General features: G+C 39.9%; 3 protein-coding genes across 5 annotated transcripts; 1 reads left to right on the forward strand and 2 right to left on the reverse strand.

Annotated features, from left to right (window-relative positions):
- Positions 1 to 274: 274 nt before the first annotated feature.
- Positions 275 to 3,161, reverse strand: trmt2b (tRNA methyltransferase 2 homolog B). Of its 2 annotated transcripts, none has more exons than XM_023327164.1 (2): positions 2,175 to 3,161; positions 275 to 1,203 (listed from the first exon to the last, which is right to left on the reverse strand). In XM_023327164.1, the coding sequence occupies exons 1-2, from the start codon at positions 2,805 to 2,807 to the stop codon at positions 595 to 597; spliced, it is 1,242 nt and encodes a 413-aa protein (XP_023182932.1). In that variant the 5' UTR covers positions 2,808 to 3,161; the 3' UTR covers positions 275 to 594. The 2 variants fall into 2 exon arrangements, with proteins under 2 accessions (XP_023182932.1, XP_005801705.2); XM_005801648.3 differs by having other exon boundaries at positions 1,941 to 3,156.
- Positions 3,162 to 3,634: 473 nt separating this feature from the next.
- LOC102236151 (dnaJ homolog subfamily B member 12-like) lies at positions 3,635 to 10,980 on the forward strand. Its single transcript, XM_005801588.2, has 9 exons — positions 3,635 to 3,817; positions 4,145 to 4,319; positions 6,725 to 6,870; positions 6,950 to 7,120; positions 8,993 to 9,072; positions 9,163 to 9,272; positions 9,355 to 9,527; positions 9,657 to 9,799; positions 10,702 to 10,980. The coding sequence occupies exons 1-8, from the start codon at positions 3,685 to 3,687 to the stop codon at positions 9,776 to 9,778; spliced, it is 1,110 nt and encodes a 369-aa protein (XP_005801645.1). The 5' UTR covers positions 3,635 to 3,684; the 3' UTR covers positions 9,779 to 9,799; positions 10,702 to 10,980.
- Positions 10,981 to 12,508: 1,528 nt separating this feature from the next.
- LOC102229074 (DNA damage-inducible transcript 4 protein-like) lies at positions 12,509 to 13,807 on the reverse strand. 2 transcript variants are annotated; one of them, XM_023327855.1, is made up of 2 exons: positions 13,554 to 13,807; positions 12,509 to 13,343 (listed from the first exon to the last, which is right to left on the reverse strand). In XM_023327855.1, exons 1-2 carry the CDS (start codon positions 13,660 to 13,662, stop codon positions 12,835 to 12,837), a joined length of 618 nt encoding a protein of 205 aa, XP_023183623.1. In that variant the 5' UTR covers positions 13,663 to 13,807; the 3' UTR covers positions 12,509 to 12,834. The 2 variants fall into 2 exon arrangements, with proteins under 2 accessions (XP_023183623.1, XP_014325191.1); XM_014469705.2 differs by having other exon boundaries at positions 13,530 to 13,806.
- Between the last annotated feature and the right edge of the window lie 1,761 nt (positions 13,808 to 15,568).

The raw sequence follows: 15,568 nt of genomic DNA on the forward strand, positions 1-15,568 counted from the left end.
TAAAGAAAAACAAGACATTAAGAGCCAAATCAGCTTTAAGATTTGTTAACGCCATTACTGTTGGTTGCATGAACATAACCAAGTATGGAGAAGCAGCATTCAGTTTCTATCAACCACAATTCTGGAACAACCTTCCAGAAAACTATTAAACAACCGAAACACTGAGTTCCTTTAAATCAAGGATAAAAACTCACATGTTGTTAGCCTGAATATTAGCTGAGACAACATGAATATTAACATTGCAAGTTATATCACAAATATGAGATGAAAAACCTAAACAATATATTCATTTTTATTTGATATCTGCCAGTTTTGAAGCTCGGGCTGGAAATAAAAAGAAGGAAATCCGCCGTACTTGTCTTTGCTTACATGTGCAATAAAACCAAATCAATGAACAAACATTGAGCAAACATGATAATGTTTGCTCAATAAGCAACATGTTCATTTAAAAACATAATTTAAAGCGTCTTTATAACACCACAGAGTTCTGAAAACATACATATTAAAATAATGTAACAATAAATTCATCTGCCATAATCCACCATTAATCCAGTCAGGCTAGTTAAGAAAGGAAGTACGAAAAAATGACACGCGCTACCTCTCAAACAGAAGCACCAGTTCACAATGAGGAGTATGTGGGAACATGTCCACAGGGACAGCCAGAGTGGGAGAAAAAGCGTCTCCTGTGAGCTTCTTTTCTTGATTAGGAGCACAGCAAAGCTCCTTGAAGTTCCTCATCGCCTCTCCGTCTGGCTTACAGGACACATAGACCAGTCTGCGGATAGCGTCTTGGTTTCTCAGCGCTCTGACTACTTTGGGATGGAGGCCAGCTCGAGACGGATTCACCACAGCGGTAAGGACTCCGGGTGCAGAGCTCAACTGAGACATGAGAGCAGGGAGCACCACCTCCGCTTTACCAGGGAGAAACTCACAGTTTTCTACGTTATTGAGAGCGGCGTTGTGTGCGGCATCTCTCACTGCCTGCTCTATGATCTCAACACCGATAACCCTGTCCACTCTGGGAGAAGAGATAATGCCGATGGCGCCTGTGCCGCAGCACACGTCGAGCAGAGTACTTCCTGTTTTTGACTGTGCTCCTCCTGGGACACACAGGTCTCTGACCGTGTTATACAGCACCTGAGCAGCTGCCTGGTTCACCTGGAAGAAAGCATCGGCAGATATGCGGAACTTGAAGCCCAGGACCTGCAAAATACATACAAGAACAGAAACACATCAGATCGGACATACTTTCTCTTCAGTGTTTAATAAGTATAAGAGAACCTTTGAGTCGAAAATGGACCTGCAATCTAAACGTACAGAGTCTTAAGTTTTCTGCAGTAGCTATTGTTGAATTTTGAAACCTGATATAAGAATTTTCTGTTCCCTCAATAAAATTTTATAATGGATTTATTCCCCAGTTCAAAGTCCACCAGTGTGTAATTGGTTATACAGTATAGACACCTGCCAAATCAGCTAGCAAGGATGCTGATGTAATGATAGGATGAGATGATGTCCATTTGTGGTTGAAGCACAATCATCTTGTACTTAATTTAATAAGAAATATCTTTAATTTTGTGCCTTGAGCATTTTGTACAACTATGCAAAATGACAAATTAAAAAAACTGACTGTACATATTTAAGTTTTAAGGGATAAGAAAATCTGAGTATACTGCATTATGAACATATTCAGGCTGCTCAGGAAAACTTATTTAGTGATTTTCTCAAGTATTTCCTTCTCTATAACAGTTTGACCAGGAGTTGTTTTCCTATCACTTCACCATTATGTGAAACTTATATAAACTCCCATTAAAACATGTTTTAGTTGGGTGTTGTAAACGTGCCAACATGTGGAAAGTTCAAGGGTTATGGATACTTCTGAAAGGAACTGCAGAGTTTGAGCAGTAAATTTCCAGATTCTGGGTAAATCCAGAATATCTCACCTCCTCATACAAATATGGCTGACCGTGCAGTAGCTGGTACGGGGATTCCTCATGCGTGCAGCGAGTCATGGTGCTTTCCTGGAAGAACAGGGAGTCTAGCTGACAGGCTGACCCAGGACCCCTTGAGAAATACTCCACCAGCTCAGCCTTATGAACAGCCACTTCCTCTGCGGTCATCATCTGTGGGTGGAAATACACTATAGCCATGGTGTGTCCCTGCGCATTGGTCCTCACCGTGACCTCTCTCCAGTGACCCCCGGTGTGGAACAGCAGGCAGGGCTCCAGAGAGGATTGGCGGATGAAGTCCTGGTAACATCTGGCTACTAGTGTGTGCTTCTCCGGCATGTTGAGCAGGTGATCTCCGTTCACACAGACAATGTTTCCCCGACTGGCCGTCCCTAGGTAAAATCCAACTGTTTTTGGATTCCCATCCACTCCTCTGTTGACTGAAAACGTGGATTTGTTGCGGTAGCCATCCCTGACTGGGGAGGGCAGAACAGGCAGGACAGGGAAGTTGAGTTTAGCTGAGGCAGGTGCTGGTAAAGCTGACCTGAGATCAGGTGAAAGAGATCCTGAGAGTTCAGACAGGATCCTCCGATGATTGCTCTGCTTGAGCTCCAGCTGCTCCTCATAGCTCAGCCTCCAGAGAGGAGTGACCGCATCGGCCAGCCTCTCCTCCCAGGACAGGTCGTCGGTCCAGGCCGCTTTCTTCTGCCGTCTTCGCCGTCGTTTCTGTGACCCCGACCCCGCTGTCCCTTCGTCAGCCGGACTAACGCTAGTTGAAAACAGCACGCAGGATCTCCTCGGATAAAATATATTTGGTCTGAAAGCCATGACTGACCTGCAGCATTTCGCGGTTAAAGACATGTTTCCGAGAAAAGTGCGAGACTATGAAACATTGAAAATACAACACCCACAATAAGAACTGCATCAGAGTCTCAGGAGCTTGGAAAACATGCTTCAGATCCACACTAACTTCTTGTTTGAAAGTCACCTTTTTGCGCTTTTAACGCCACCTACTGGACTGGAGTGTGAACGATGAGCAAAAAAAGGAAAACAGCGCGCGCGTTATTCCTGGTAAAATAGTCTTACGTTGTTAAATTAAAGAGACTTCAACACTAATTTATGATCAACAATTCTTTAGAAATAAATATAAATAGCCCAATGTATATTTGAATTTCAACTGTATTTTTTCCTTTAAAATTCGCATATGCCTATATAAGATTTTATCTGCTCAATTTATCTGTTTCTTGTAAAACAGTGCAAGAAATAGAAAATATCCACATTCACCATATTAAAAGATGGAAAAAAAAAATTGTGACAAGATGGAAAAAAAAATTGTAATCAGTGATTAAACCCTTTGTCCTTTTAAAAAACTTTTCATTACAAACTCCATTGTCATTTCAACAGTTGTTTTGATAGTTCATTTTGCTGCAGCTAATTTGATCACCCTTAACTCCAAGGTGTACATGACTCAATCTAAAGCACTTATGAACACTTATTTTGATATCTTTATCACACTTGATATTGTGTCAGCTAGAATTTCGTAAAAAAATGCTTCATTTATTAATGCATTAAATTAATTCATGCGTTAGTTTATTGGGTTTTTTTTATTATTATCTAACTAAAAAACACTTCAGTATGGAATAAACAACGTTTTGTTACGTCTATTTTCCCAGACCGCAGGTGAGTCGACGTCATTTCTTTGCGTCCCGGGGCAAGTAAACATTTCCGCTGTGTCGCGATGGACTCAAACAAGGACGAAGCGGAACGTTGCATTAAAATAGCATTAAATGCAATCGGTAATAATCAGCCGGACAAAGCCAGAAAGTTTCTGGAGAAGGCTCAGCGCCTATTTCCGACAGATAAGGCTAAAAGTAAGTCGATTAAACTCCTGTTTGCGACGCTATCTACTGTGGAGGGCCAGAGCTGGCAGACCGAACAAGCTAATGCTAACATAGCTGTCATTAATAGATACAGGCCGTAACTGGTACTTGTAGTTTTTTTTTAAAGCTACCACCAATTGTTTATTTAATATTTTTACTTGTTTGTAACCTTAAATCGAGCTTAACTTACTCACTGCTGGTGCTGAAGTTCTCTGTAACGGTAGCGATGCTAAATGTTAGCGTTCTAAAGCAGCGGATTAACTCAAAAGGCAAGCAACTTAAAACGGCAGCAAATTGGTCATGTGCGCCCTCTTGCAGACCTGTTGGAGTCATTAGCGCAGAATGGGAAGCCTCCAGACGAGAACGGCAGTGCTGTAAACGGAGGCGGACCCGGCCTGAGACACCGCGGCGAGAGAGACGGAGCTAATGCGTCTCAGGGCCCCTCGGAGTCCGATAAATCTTACACAGCAGAGCAGCTGGAGGCGGTCAGAAAGTGAGAGCACATTTATTTTTCTTTCCGATGCGTGTTATTATCTTAACCACAAGCGGTCTGGTCATATGGTAACACGTATGTTGACATATTTGCAGTGTTTATTCTCGTGTTAGTGATTTACAATGCTGAACTTCATTTCCTGGTATATTAGCGATATTTTTATCAAAAGAGTTGTGATTCAGGTCAAACTTTTCATCCGAACAAGTATTCAGAGGTGGGCAGCTCCAGGCCTCGAGGGCCGGTTTCTCTACTTCAACACACCTGAGACAAATAATGAGGTCATTAGGAGGACTCTGGAGAACTTGACTGCACTTAGGAGGTGATTCAGCTAGTGGATTCAAGTGTGTTGGACCAGGGAGTCATCTAAGAGTTGCAGGACTCCAGCCCTGGAGGACCAGGATTGCCCACTAATGATTACACTATCATGTATGTAGAATAAAAAATGGACAGAATTTATATAGCGCCTTTTCCATTCATACCGACCTCTCTATGCGCTTTACACTACAGGCATATTCACCCATTCCCACAAACACACATTTTTACACAAATGGGCAGATCAGTAGGCATCTTGGGGTTAAGTTCCTTGTCCAGGGGCACATGGACATATGATGAGAGGAATCTGGAATCAAACCCCAACCTTCCAACTGTAACACTCTACCGCTCAGCCACAGTTTCCCAAATTAGACTTGGTGTGTTTTAAAAGTTTTAAATATGGGATGATTTAGTTCTTCAGTTTACTCTGAAACATGTGAACGGTTGCGATCCTAAAGCGAAAGATGCTTAACACTCTTTAAGAAAGCTCTGTCTGTAAATTTAGTGGTTTCACAAAAAGAAGAAGTCAATCTTGACATTTACAGGACAGAGGAGACCCAAATTGTGTTTTTAATTAAATTCTAAAATACTTTTTTAATCCCAAAGGGAAATTAAATTAAGGTTTGTTGGTACTGGGACACATTTTTGTTTTGGACTCAGGATGCGTTTAACAGTTGGAGAACTGGAGGACTGAGCTTTGAGAGCTGAGTGAAGCTGACACCCCACCCACATCAAAAAATCCAGCAAATAGTCTGAGTGGTTAGTGTTCCGTTTGTGCAGGTTTGTTAAGAAAAAAAATATATACTTTTTAATATTACAATTATTACAAATATTGAGTATGTCTTAAAAATTCTCTAGAGAACAGTGCATCTTGTGTAACAGGATGAATTTTGTGTCAGTTGGTCACAAGGCAAGATATCTATTTACATTTGTTTCTTAGGAGTGTTTGGTTCGAAAATTTGTTGACAGTCCCTAAGTGAACCTCTGAGTGCTTGAGGAGGGAGCGGTAGAGAATGGCTGGCTGAAATTAGCATTCAGAAATCGGATCAACCTTGAGGCAGGTGCTGCTCACTGCGCGGAGCACTAGTATCCAATATCCAACTTGACAACAACTTTGCTGCGGTAATTTTAACGCACAAACCTGCACGGAGCACTAACAAAGTAGTACACTTTGATGGGAGGCTGGTGACGTCATCGGCCAAAATTATAACTTTTAATGTCTCAAACACAAAAGCTGCACAAACGAAAATCTTAACAGCATAAACCTGCACAAATGGAGCAATAACGAAGTAGCCCACTTTGGTTTGTTTTGGAGCAAGATGGGGGGGATGGTGAACTCTGAATGACCTAAAAAATCATTTTTAATATCTCAGAAACCAAGCTGCACAAGCAAAAATTTTAACGGCACAAACAGAGCACTAGTCACTCAGACTATTTGCTGGATTTTTGGGTGGGGTGTCAGCTTCACATAGATAAGTCAGAGACCTCTAATCATTTTTCAAAATTTCATTCAGTTAAGATATTCAAGAGAAGGCGATGTTTGATGACTCTAAATTATTTTGAGCGTGTCCTATCTATTTCGGTAACTTAACATTATGTTATAACTTACGTTTTCCTCATCTGTTACCTGTAGGCAGTGGAATGTCTTAACTTCTCAAATGTTTCTAAATAAAAGGAGCAGATGATGGAAATTAACACTGAGCTGAGACTTGGCTTCTATTCACACCCAACAAAAACTTATGAATTACCTGTGAACATGATTATCATTGTTTTTTTTTTTTTCCTTAATCAGCTCTACTCTGTGCAAAGTCAAAGATTATCTATTCAGTGACCAGGTCAAGACAGTCAGATTGCTCCTCCTGAATCATAGGTTTTACTATCAGCTAAATTCTTCTTTGCAACATCCCAGTATGGATTTTCCAATGGAAACTGAAGTGTGATCTCCGAGTAGTTGCAACACCCCTTGTGGTTCCATCACCTTAGTTAGTCAATTGAGGTGCTTTGTCCCTGACCCCTGCACTTTTCCTTTCTTTTCTTTTGTTTCAAAGTAAATTCCGTTCATGTCGTAACAGAGACTTTTGTGTTTAATTCAGGATTAAGAGCTGTAAAGATTACTACCAAATTCTGGGAGTGGAAAAGTCAGCTTCTGAGGAGGACCTTAAGAAGGCCTACAGGAAGCTCGCCCTGAAATTTCACCCGGATAAAAATCACGCGCCTGGAGCTACGGAGGCTTTTAAAGGTAAGTTGCGTGTCTCCATGTCTTTTCTGTGCCGTTTCTGGGAGCTTGTACTAACAACTCCTCTGTGTGTCTCTTCCAGCCATTGGCAACGCCTATGCTGTTCTAAGTAACCCTGAAAAACGAAGACAGTATGACCAGTATGGGGAGGAGCGAACACAACCAAGCAGACACAGACATCATCACGATTTTGAAGCAGACATTTCTCCTGAGGACCTTTTTAACATGTTCTTTGGTGGAGGCTTCCCAACAAGTGAGTGGAGGCAAAATTATATTAAAAACATGCCAGGGATGTACAGGGCTGCTTCTAAATTTATTGTGTTCTTGAGCAGTGGGGTATTACAACTAAACAGTTCCAAAAACAAACAAAAAAACATTTTTGAACATGTTTCTTCCTCGTAAAAATTATATCCGTTTGGTACTAGACGTCTCTCAGTGCATAATAAGAACTTGCTTACACTCACTAATGACACATGATGACAGCTCTAAGTGCAGGTGTTATGGCTGTGCTGCACAGTCAAACTCTACCCCGCAATAAGCAGCAGGTGTTTTTAAGTTACAAAGTTGTTTTTGTATTTGGACGCTCTTCCACGAAATATTTCAAAGTGAAATCAAATCAAGTGAGACTATAGGTGTCATTCTTAAAAAAAAAAAAGTCTGTGTCTAAATCTATCATCACATTGGTTTAAATCAGTGCATTTGAACAAACCTATTGCGGTCAGTGGAGTTCAGGATTTTAATTAAATAGCAGCAAACTTGCTGGAGAACTACTGGTTATATTTCCTGTTTGTTTCCTGATCTTTATAGTAAAGCATTAACGTCTGACAAAGTTACATATGGTCACTGGTATGATGGCCCCTTTTAAGGGAGATAACATATCGCTTGACTTCTAGTGAGTGGATAAAGTAAGAGGCATCTTCAGTACAAAGTGCAATGATGTTAGTGTTCATTATACCTCTGTCTTTTTAATGAGCTTTGTTAGCTTTTACTATCAAACATTCTCTGGATGAATGAGCATAGTTAGAACCATTTGACTTGCTGTTTGTTTATTTTTTTGAAGCAATACTTTTTAAAAAAATATTTTGTAACATAATTACAGCTCAGAGATTTGGTACAACTTTGCTGCCTGTCACAATAAGTGATAAATCAAATTACGCCATTCTCTTCCTGTTTGTCTTTCTACCAGACTACGTGATAAAAGGCTTTGCTCTGGTGCATCAGTCTTGACTGACTCCTCTTCTTGTTGCCTTAGCTGTGAACTCTTGCATCAGGCACCTGGTCTGATAGCATGAGACTCCTGCTAGGAGTAGTGAGTCAGAGTTTTTCATATGCAGTGTTCTGTTAGTTTGCATTTTTGTTTACAAAAATCCTAACTGGGACTTTTGCCTATTTTCCCCATCTGAGACCAACGATTAATGTTTTTCTAAGGGAAATTTTGTTTTCAGAGACTTAATAATCTATTTTATTTCTTATTTCGGTTGTGTGTAGGTTTTTATTTCAGTTTCATTTATTTTTGTTTTGTTTTGTTTAGATCCTTTGGATATTAAAAATGTCTTCCAGTTCTTTTGTCGTGTTTTAGAAATTATGGTTTTCTTGATCTTTGAGAGGATGTATTTGCATTATAATGCTATTACCTTTATGTTAGTTGAAATTGTCTCAAAATAGCAATATTATCATCTATTTCAATAATTTGTGGGAGAATTTAATGTCAAGCAAAATTTATCATGACAGGCCTATTCTGTTTTGTTACATATTTAAAGTATAATGACTGGTTGGCCTACAGTTCTGCTGTATGCAGAATAAATGTGCAGCGTGTTCTGTATATACAACAAAATACTAAATATGCAATGCAGTATTTCTCTCAAATCAGTATCTCAAAAGTTGCAGTGAAGTCCTGTAGATTTGTAGATTTCTTTAAAGGAATATTTAATATTATTCAGTCAGATAATGATTATGTTTATCCATCCATCTTCTAACAACCTTGTCCCTAGTGGGGTCGGGAGGGCTGCCGGTGCCTATCTCCAGCTAACGTTCCGGGCGAGAGGCGGGGTTCACCCTGGACAGGTCGCCAGTCTGTCGCGTGATTATGTTCAACAACTTTTTTTTTTGTTTGTTTTCTTCTCAGGTAACGTCCATGTTTACAGGAATGGAAGAATGCATTTTGCACACCAGAATAGACAAGAAAGAAGAGAACAGCAGAGAGATGTAAGCTGGATTTGCGATACCTTAGCAACGCCTAGTTTAAATAATTGTATACTTTGTCATTAAACGGCATCTCTTTTTCTCTTTGAACAGGGCGGCTTCGCTCTGCTGGTCCAGCTCATGCCCATCTTAATTCTCATCGTTGTTTCTGCTCTCAGCCAGTTGATGGTCACGCAGCCTCCGTACAGCCTTAGCTATCGTCCGTAAGTGTGGTGGGGAGGGGATTGTGGTTACACCAAAAGTGTTTCAACATCTGTCTGACCTACCCTGCTTTCCGTTTGTCAGATCAGCCGGACATATTCACAAAAGGCATACGCCACACCTAAAGGTGCCTTTCTTTGTGGGGGACCGTTTCAATGAAGAATTTACAGGCAATAACCTGAAGAATGTTGAAAGAAATGTAGAAGAAGACTATATCTCTAACCTAAGAAACAACTGCTGGAAGGAGAAGCAGCAGAGTAAGTCTTTTACATTCCCCAGGTTAGCATGTTGGAATATGACTATATTGAAATACTAGGTCTGGACACTTGGTTTGTTAGACCAAGTACTGTACCTTTGATCTTTGACATGCTGTTTTTGTCTTTCAGAGGAAGGCTTGCTGTATCGTGCTCGTTACTTTGGGGACTCAGAGTTGTACCAAAGGGCCCAGAGAATGGGGACGCCTAGCTGTTCCAGACTATCTGAGATTCAGGTCATACTGGATGGCTAGGAGAGACTTGCCCACACATGGGTATGCTCACTCATATTGTTTTTTTTTTTTCTTCTAAGAAATAGCTTTTAATTTTAACCCACTTTCTTGTTACTCAGAAGCTTTTTCTTCTTTGATTTGCCTTTCCTTATTTTATTCATTCACCATAATTAACTGAAACACCTCAGTCAGCTTTTTTTCTATTAACGTGTTAATGCTGCTGCAAGCAGGAACTGACTCCTGATACTGAAGGGACAGCTCTGTTTTTTGGAGGAAAAACGTCACCTGATACGTCACTTTCATGGATCTTGAGCAAGGGTCACATTTTTGCAAAACGGTTGATTGTTGGGTTTTGTTTTTTGTTCTGGAAAACAGAATTCTGACTTAGGTAATACGTTTACAAACCTATGAAACTTTAAAAGTAGCGTCTTGCTATTTGAAGGATAAAACTCCAGATGTTTGCTTGTTAAAGCTGCCTCTAAATAAATAGAATATCGTTGAAAATGAATTTGTCTTAACAGTACAACTAAACAAGTAAAACTTATTTAGATTCTATAAACATATATGTTAATATATATAAAGTATTTCTTTCTGTTCATTTTGATAATTGTCTTACAGCAAGAGAAATTAGATTTTCTTTTTTATTAAAACAAAAACGCTATTTTTATGGACCTACATAATCATGGTAAAGACTGCTGCCTTGACCCTCCACATGGAGTGCAAGCTTTGAAAGGTCATTGTAGGAAACTGACCCTTTAATATTATCTCTAAGCATGTTCATAGAAAGCAGAGTAGAAGGAAAAAGTGTGGTAGGAAAAAAAAAGGCATTTTATTTACGTTTTTTGTAGCTGTTTTGCCTATGTGTGTCATTGCTGTGTCACAAAATTCCAGATCGGTATTTTAAGGTAATTATCTAACTCTTGCTGGTGTCTCTGTTTTTATAGTTCATCAGTACTTGAATCTACTGGGAAGAAATGTGTCTGAGCCCACTCTAATTGGAGCATATTTCTGCAGCAAACCAAGAGAATATTAACAAGCCTTACACTCTGTGTGCAGAGGCGCCTCTTTAAGGGGCCTCCCTGCCACTACATCCACTTCCTGTAGAGCTGCGAGAAGCTTCGAGCTGCCTGCTGACATTTTCTTCCTCTCCTGTCTCAACCAGTGGTGAGAGTCCGACGGGCGTCATGGCGGAAATTGAGCGTGCTATCTGTTTGAATGATAAAGAAGGCTGCTGAGATTAGCTTCCTCTGTCCTGATCTTTTTATTTTTTATTTTTCCTGAAGAAACCTGAAGGTCTTTCTTCACAGATAAGACAGTCTGAGCCACTCGTGAGGAATAAAAAGTTTTTGTCATTTTTATAGTTCTTACCGATGTAAATACTCATTTTACTTAACAGTGCAGGGGATGGTAGTCATTTACAAAACTGTTTTGTGAATTTGCTTGTAGCCTGTTGGATCATAACTAGTAACAATTGTTGCACAAATAAAAGGAAAGCATATTTATTAAATTAACAACCTAAAATTCTATACATTTATTTGAATAAAAGTTGTCCAATGATTGACTGGTGTCTTGTTTTTAAACTCTCTTTTACAAAATCTATGCATGAGACTTTTTAGTGGGTATTATGTAAAATAGATTTTTTTTTTTTTTACTTTATGTTATAATGTTATTCCCTCATCATAAACATACCTGGATGGTTGGCTTGACTCTTTCATGCATGTTTGTAGAAATCCTGTAATCTCCCATGGCAACCATTATGGGTTACCTAAACGCTTGCTCTCACTGAGCTTCGCCTTCCACGCACAGCTCTTCGTTGGAGCTGCGGTCTCACAGAGCACCATTTCCCCGCGACTCTCCCTCTCTATTGCTTAAGTCCAGCGGCGTCAGTAATTAGCAAACGCCTGGTGAAACTGCGCATCTGCTGAGCTCATCATGCAAACTACTTCTGAGTACGTTTCTAAGAACGATGTTAAAGGCTCAACGGAGGAACTTTGGAGTCTCTGAAAGAGCAGGAGCTTCTTAAAGAGACAAGACGTTAAATTACAAAGTCAACTTGTTTTTAAGTCACATTTGATTAAAAAAAATAAATTAAGAGCTGAAGGTAAAAGTTACTTGATTGTCCCATAAAATGGCACTGGACTTGTGAAATACATAATAGTCCTTAAAAATTGATCACTCACTTTGAAGATTTTAAACAGTTGAAGTTTTAGAACTTGGGTCCTGCATTTTATTAAATTGGGTTTTAAATATACTTTTTTCATTCATTGGTTGTCAGACTTAAATATTTGGTTTATAAAATTAAATCGTTGTCCTTTTAGGTTCTAAGACTTGAGTATGCTTAAATTCACCATAGTATGACAGATTTGTTTATATAAATTTAGATCATAATGTTCTTAGTCTCCCAAATGTAATCCTTGGGACACTAAGATGAAGACATACGTGTGACCAGAACTGCAATGCTAGGTCCTATTTGTTTTCATTTATTTATTCGGTTTTTCAATAAATAAAAGTATTCTGCAAAGTAAATATAGTGTACTAAGTGAGTTCTTTAATATAAAATGTGCTTTAGTCTTGACATTTGCAGAAACCCTTTCAAAATTATGTACGCTAAGTGAATTTTGAAGGCTTCTGATTCTTCCACCTGAAGGAAAGGAACAAAGGAGACTACGCATTGGAAATACCCTATAATATAATGTAGTATATCCTGAATTAAAATAGTGTGAACAAAGAAATGAAATAAGCATCACAGAGTAATAGAAAATAATTTATTCTCTCATAATCTTTTAAGATACAAAACAGTTTCAGGCAGGTAATATGTAATACTAGAAGACACATTCCCTTTAAAAAGTGGAAATCCACATTCATATAAAAGAAAAAGGACTTGTGTTCAGACACCTGCAACCAGGCGAGTAGCTGCCATGGGATAGTTTGGTCCTTCGATTTACCACATATTACAATTGTTTTAGGACCTTGATGTCAGTGCAATTAAAGTTGATGGGTCTTTTTAAGTGAATCTGCAGTAAAGGTTGATTAAAAGCAGTTCAGTTCGTCTAGAAAGGCACATAAGTGCTCTTGGGTTAGCGGCATTCTTCAATCAGCAGTTCTCCTGAGCTGTACAGTTTCCTCTTGATGGCCCTGAAACTCCTGCTCAGCCTCAGGGTTTTGTGGCGCCTCAGAGACATTGCCGACGGAGGCTTTCCACCTTTGAAGAGCTTCTTCACCCTGGGCCACAGTCCTCCGGACTCGGGCCTCAGAACCAGGGTCACATGGAAGGTCGGGACCAGGCTGGCATCTACTGCTATTTGATCCACAGTGCACAACAATCCTTGATCCCCCCTTTCCACACACAGGTCGATCATGGCCCCCCTCAGTCCGCAGGGCTCGTTGACTGCCAGATGGAGCAGCTCTCTGCTGATGTTGTACATTAGACGGTCAGGTAGGATGAGTTTGGAGCAGCACAGGATGGGTGACGCATTATTAAGGCTTTGTGTGATTGTGCCCACCACCTCTGCAGCCAAGGTCTCCTCGAGGGGGTAACAGAAGAAGCTACTGTCGGACTCCGACAGGGATAGGTCTGCCACAGATCCTGGAACAAAGGTAAAAAATAGATTAGATCAACTTTATTTTTATTGACCCCAAGGAGCAATTTGCTTTGCATTTATATGCAGAATAGTTCAAGTCTGAAATAAAAAATTTTAAAGATGCAAAAGGGTCTCATTTTGCTGCTTTTGTGTTTTTCCAGAAAATAATAAAGAAAACTAAACATTCTCACCGGTTTCACTCCTGCAGTACTGACCTGCTGAGGGCCTCTGATTGAGCCCCTTCAGCTCAGTCAGCTTCTGCAGCAGGTTGCTCCAGGACAGCCTCTGGGAGCTCCTGCCCTTTTGGTTGGAAGAAAAAGACATTTATAAAACAAATGCCTTATTCCCAAAAGAACAAGAAAAAAAAGAGCAAAAGAAAGAAGTGCGATGGTGGCTGTCACAGATGGTCCTTCTCCTGCTCCTGAGTCGGATCAGCTGGGAAACACACTCTCCAGCAATGGGACAAAGCTTTAAATACCTACGCACGCTAGCCCCGTCCATCTGATTTCTTAGCCAATGAGGTTTTAGCTCACGTCCTCAGCGCAGTATCCTGCCTGGTTACCGTTGTTATCCCTTTGAGATACCCTCCCCCACGGCTGAGAGGCAAGCGACGAGCCCCACAAATCTCATTCTCATAAGTTGAACTCTTAATCATTTTATAGTTGGACATTAATCCGTCCTGGACAGCGAATTTACAGACGCTGCCTGGTGTAAATCTCGCAACACTGAAATCCAGTCAGCACACAGCAGAACTAGGAAAACACGGTGGAAGACGCAGCTGATGAATCAATTGTTGTGAATAGTTGCGCGAGGCACGTATTGCACGTAGAGCCCGTCTTTTTGTTAATGGACAGAAGGAGGGCGTCTCCGCCTTTCTACTGGCAAATGTTAACCAGCTCAGTCGCACGTTTACAAACGGCTCTGAAGTAAACAAGGAGTCATATGGTGAGTCTACAATAAAGTCTAAAGCGACTGCAGGGATAGATTATTCCAGAATATTCCAGAAAGTACAAATCTTTCTAGAAAACAAGTAGGTACTGCAGTCTTCATGGCTATCTCATTCGGATGCATTGTTTTATTTTGGTTAAAACAAAAACATAAATGAAAATATGGGAAAACATTTCATCTCAGAGAGCCTTTCTAATCCAAACAACCAAACTTTATGAGTAACTCCTCTGGCTAATGTCATTTAGCACGTACTTCCGTTCAACCCCCCTCCCTGGCCCTCCAAGAAAATAAGACTCAGTCACTTCTGTTTGAATAGTTCCCTCCTCCACCTGTTTACTTTACATGGGTTTCCCTTCTGCTTTCATGGGAATTGCTTACATCTTTGCACACTTAATGCATTGCAGAAGAATATGTTTGGTGCTGTAAAAAATTTTCTGCTCGCTGATTTATTCCTGTGTTGCTCTTATGTTGTTTCAGAGTGGCGAACAACTCTCTGTCTCAAACAAAGATAAACTTAGAAAATACAACATTCTTTATTTATGGTAGTTTAAAAACAACATGGTCCTCCTTTATTTCTAATCAGCCAGAAATTTAGGTTGGCCTCCAGCTCCTGAGATGCTCACCATTGTTGCAATGTTTAATCCAAAATAGCTCTCAATGTGGTTCACTGGAGTCCTAAAGTCTTAAAACAGGATCCAAAGTGTGGCCTGGAGGCCATTTGTGGCCCCTGGACTGATTTGTTTGATCTCCGACTGCAATTCAAAAATTATGCAAATCTTCCAGTACATGGGGTTGATGCAGTTAAGATTTTTTGGTAACACTTTATTTGACAGGGTGTGCATAAGACTGATATGACACTGTCATAAACATGACATGACGCCTGTTATGAACATGAAGGAGTCTTTATGAATGTCTATGACATGAAGTGTGATTTGGTAAATAATGACGCTTTTAATGCAAAGTTGCTCTAAAAGTTGCATTGAAAGTCCATTAAAAGTGCCAACTTTGCATTAAAGTATCATTATTTACAAAATAATACAAAGTTGGCACTTTTAATGAAATTTGAATGCAACGTTTAAAGCAATTTTGCATGTGTCATTATTTACCGAATCACACTCATGACAACAGTCAATCATAAAGACTCCTTCATGTTCATGACAGGTGTTATGTCGATGTTTATGACAGTGTCATGTCAGTCTCATGCACACCCTGTCAAATAAAGTGTTACCGATCTTTTTAATTTGAATTATGGCAAAATATTATATACAAATGTAAATGTTCT

Source organism: Xiphophorus maculatus, chromosome 22 (genome assembly GCF_002775205.1).
Source record: "Xiphophorus maculatus strain JP 163 A chromosome 22, X_maculatus-5.0-male, whole genome shotgun sequence".
Taxonomy (NCBI): Eukaryota; Metazoa; Chordata; class Actinopteri; order Cyprinodontiformes; family Poeciliidae; genus Xiphophorus; species Xiphophorus maculatus.

What these genes read in the sequence shown, in the direction of transcription:
- trmt2b (XM_005801648.3), bottom strand. Translation starts at nt 2,807, where the DNA reads ATGTCTTTAACCGCGAAATGCTGCAGGTCAGTCATGGCTTTCAGACCA. An exon ending in AGCCATATTTGTATGAGGAG is followed by an intron (nt 1,204 to 1,940) that starts GTGAGATATTCT and finishes TGTATTTTGCAG; the next exon opens with GTCCTGGGCTTCAAGTTCCG.
- LOC102236151 (XM_005801588.2), top strand. Translation starts at nt 3,685, where the DNA reads ATGGACTCAAACAAGGACGAAGCGGAACGTTGCATTAAAATAGCATTA. An exon ending in TACAGCCTTAGCTATCGTCC is followed by an intron (nt 9,273 to 9,354) that starts GTAAGTGTGGTG and finishes TCCGTTTGTCAG; the next exon opens with ATCAGCCGGACATATTCACA. An exon ending in CTGGAAGGAGAAGCAGCAGA is followed by an intron (nt 9,528 to 9,656) that starts GTAAGTCTTTTA and finishes TTTGTCTTTCAG; the next exon opens with AGGAAGGCTTGCTGTATCGT.
- LOC102229074 (XM_014469705.2), bottom strand. Translation starts at nt 13,662, where the DNA reads ATGTCTTTTTCTTCCAACCAAAAGGGCAGGAGCTCCCAGAGGCTGTCC. An exon ending in GTACTGCAGGAGTGAAACCG is followed by an intron (nt 13,344 to 13,529) that starts GTGAGAATGTTT and finishes CCTTTGTTCCAG; the next exon opens with GATCTGTGGCAGACCTATCC.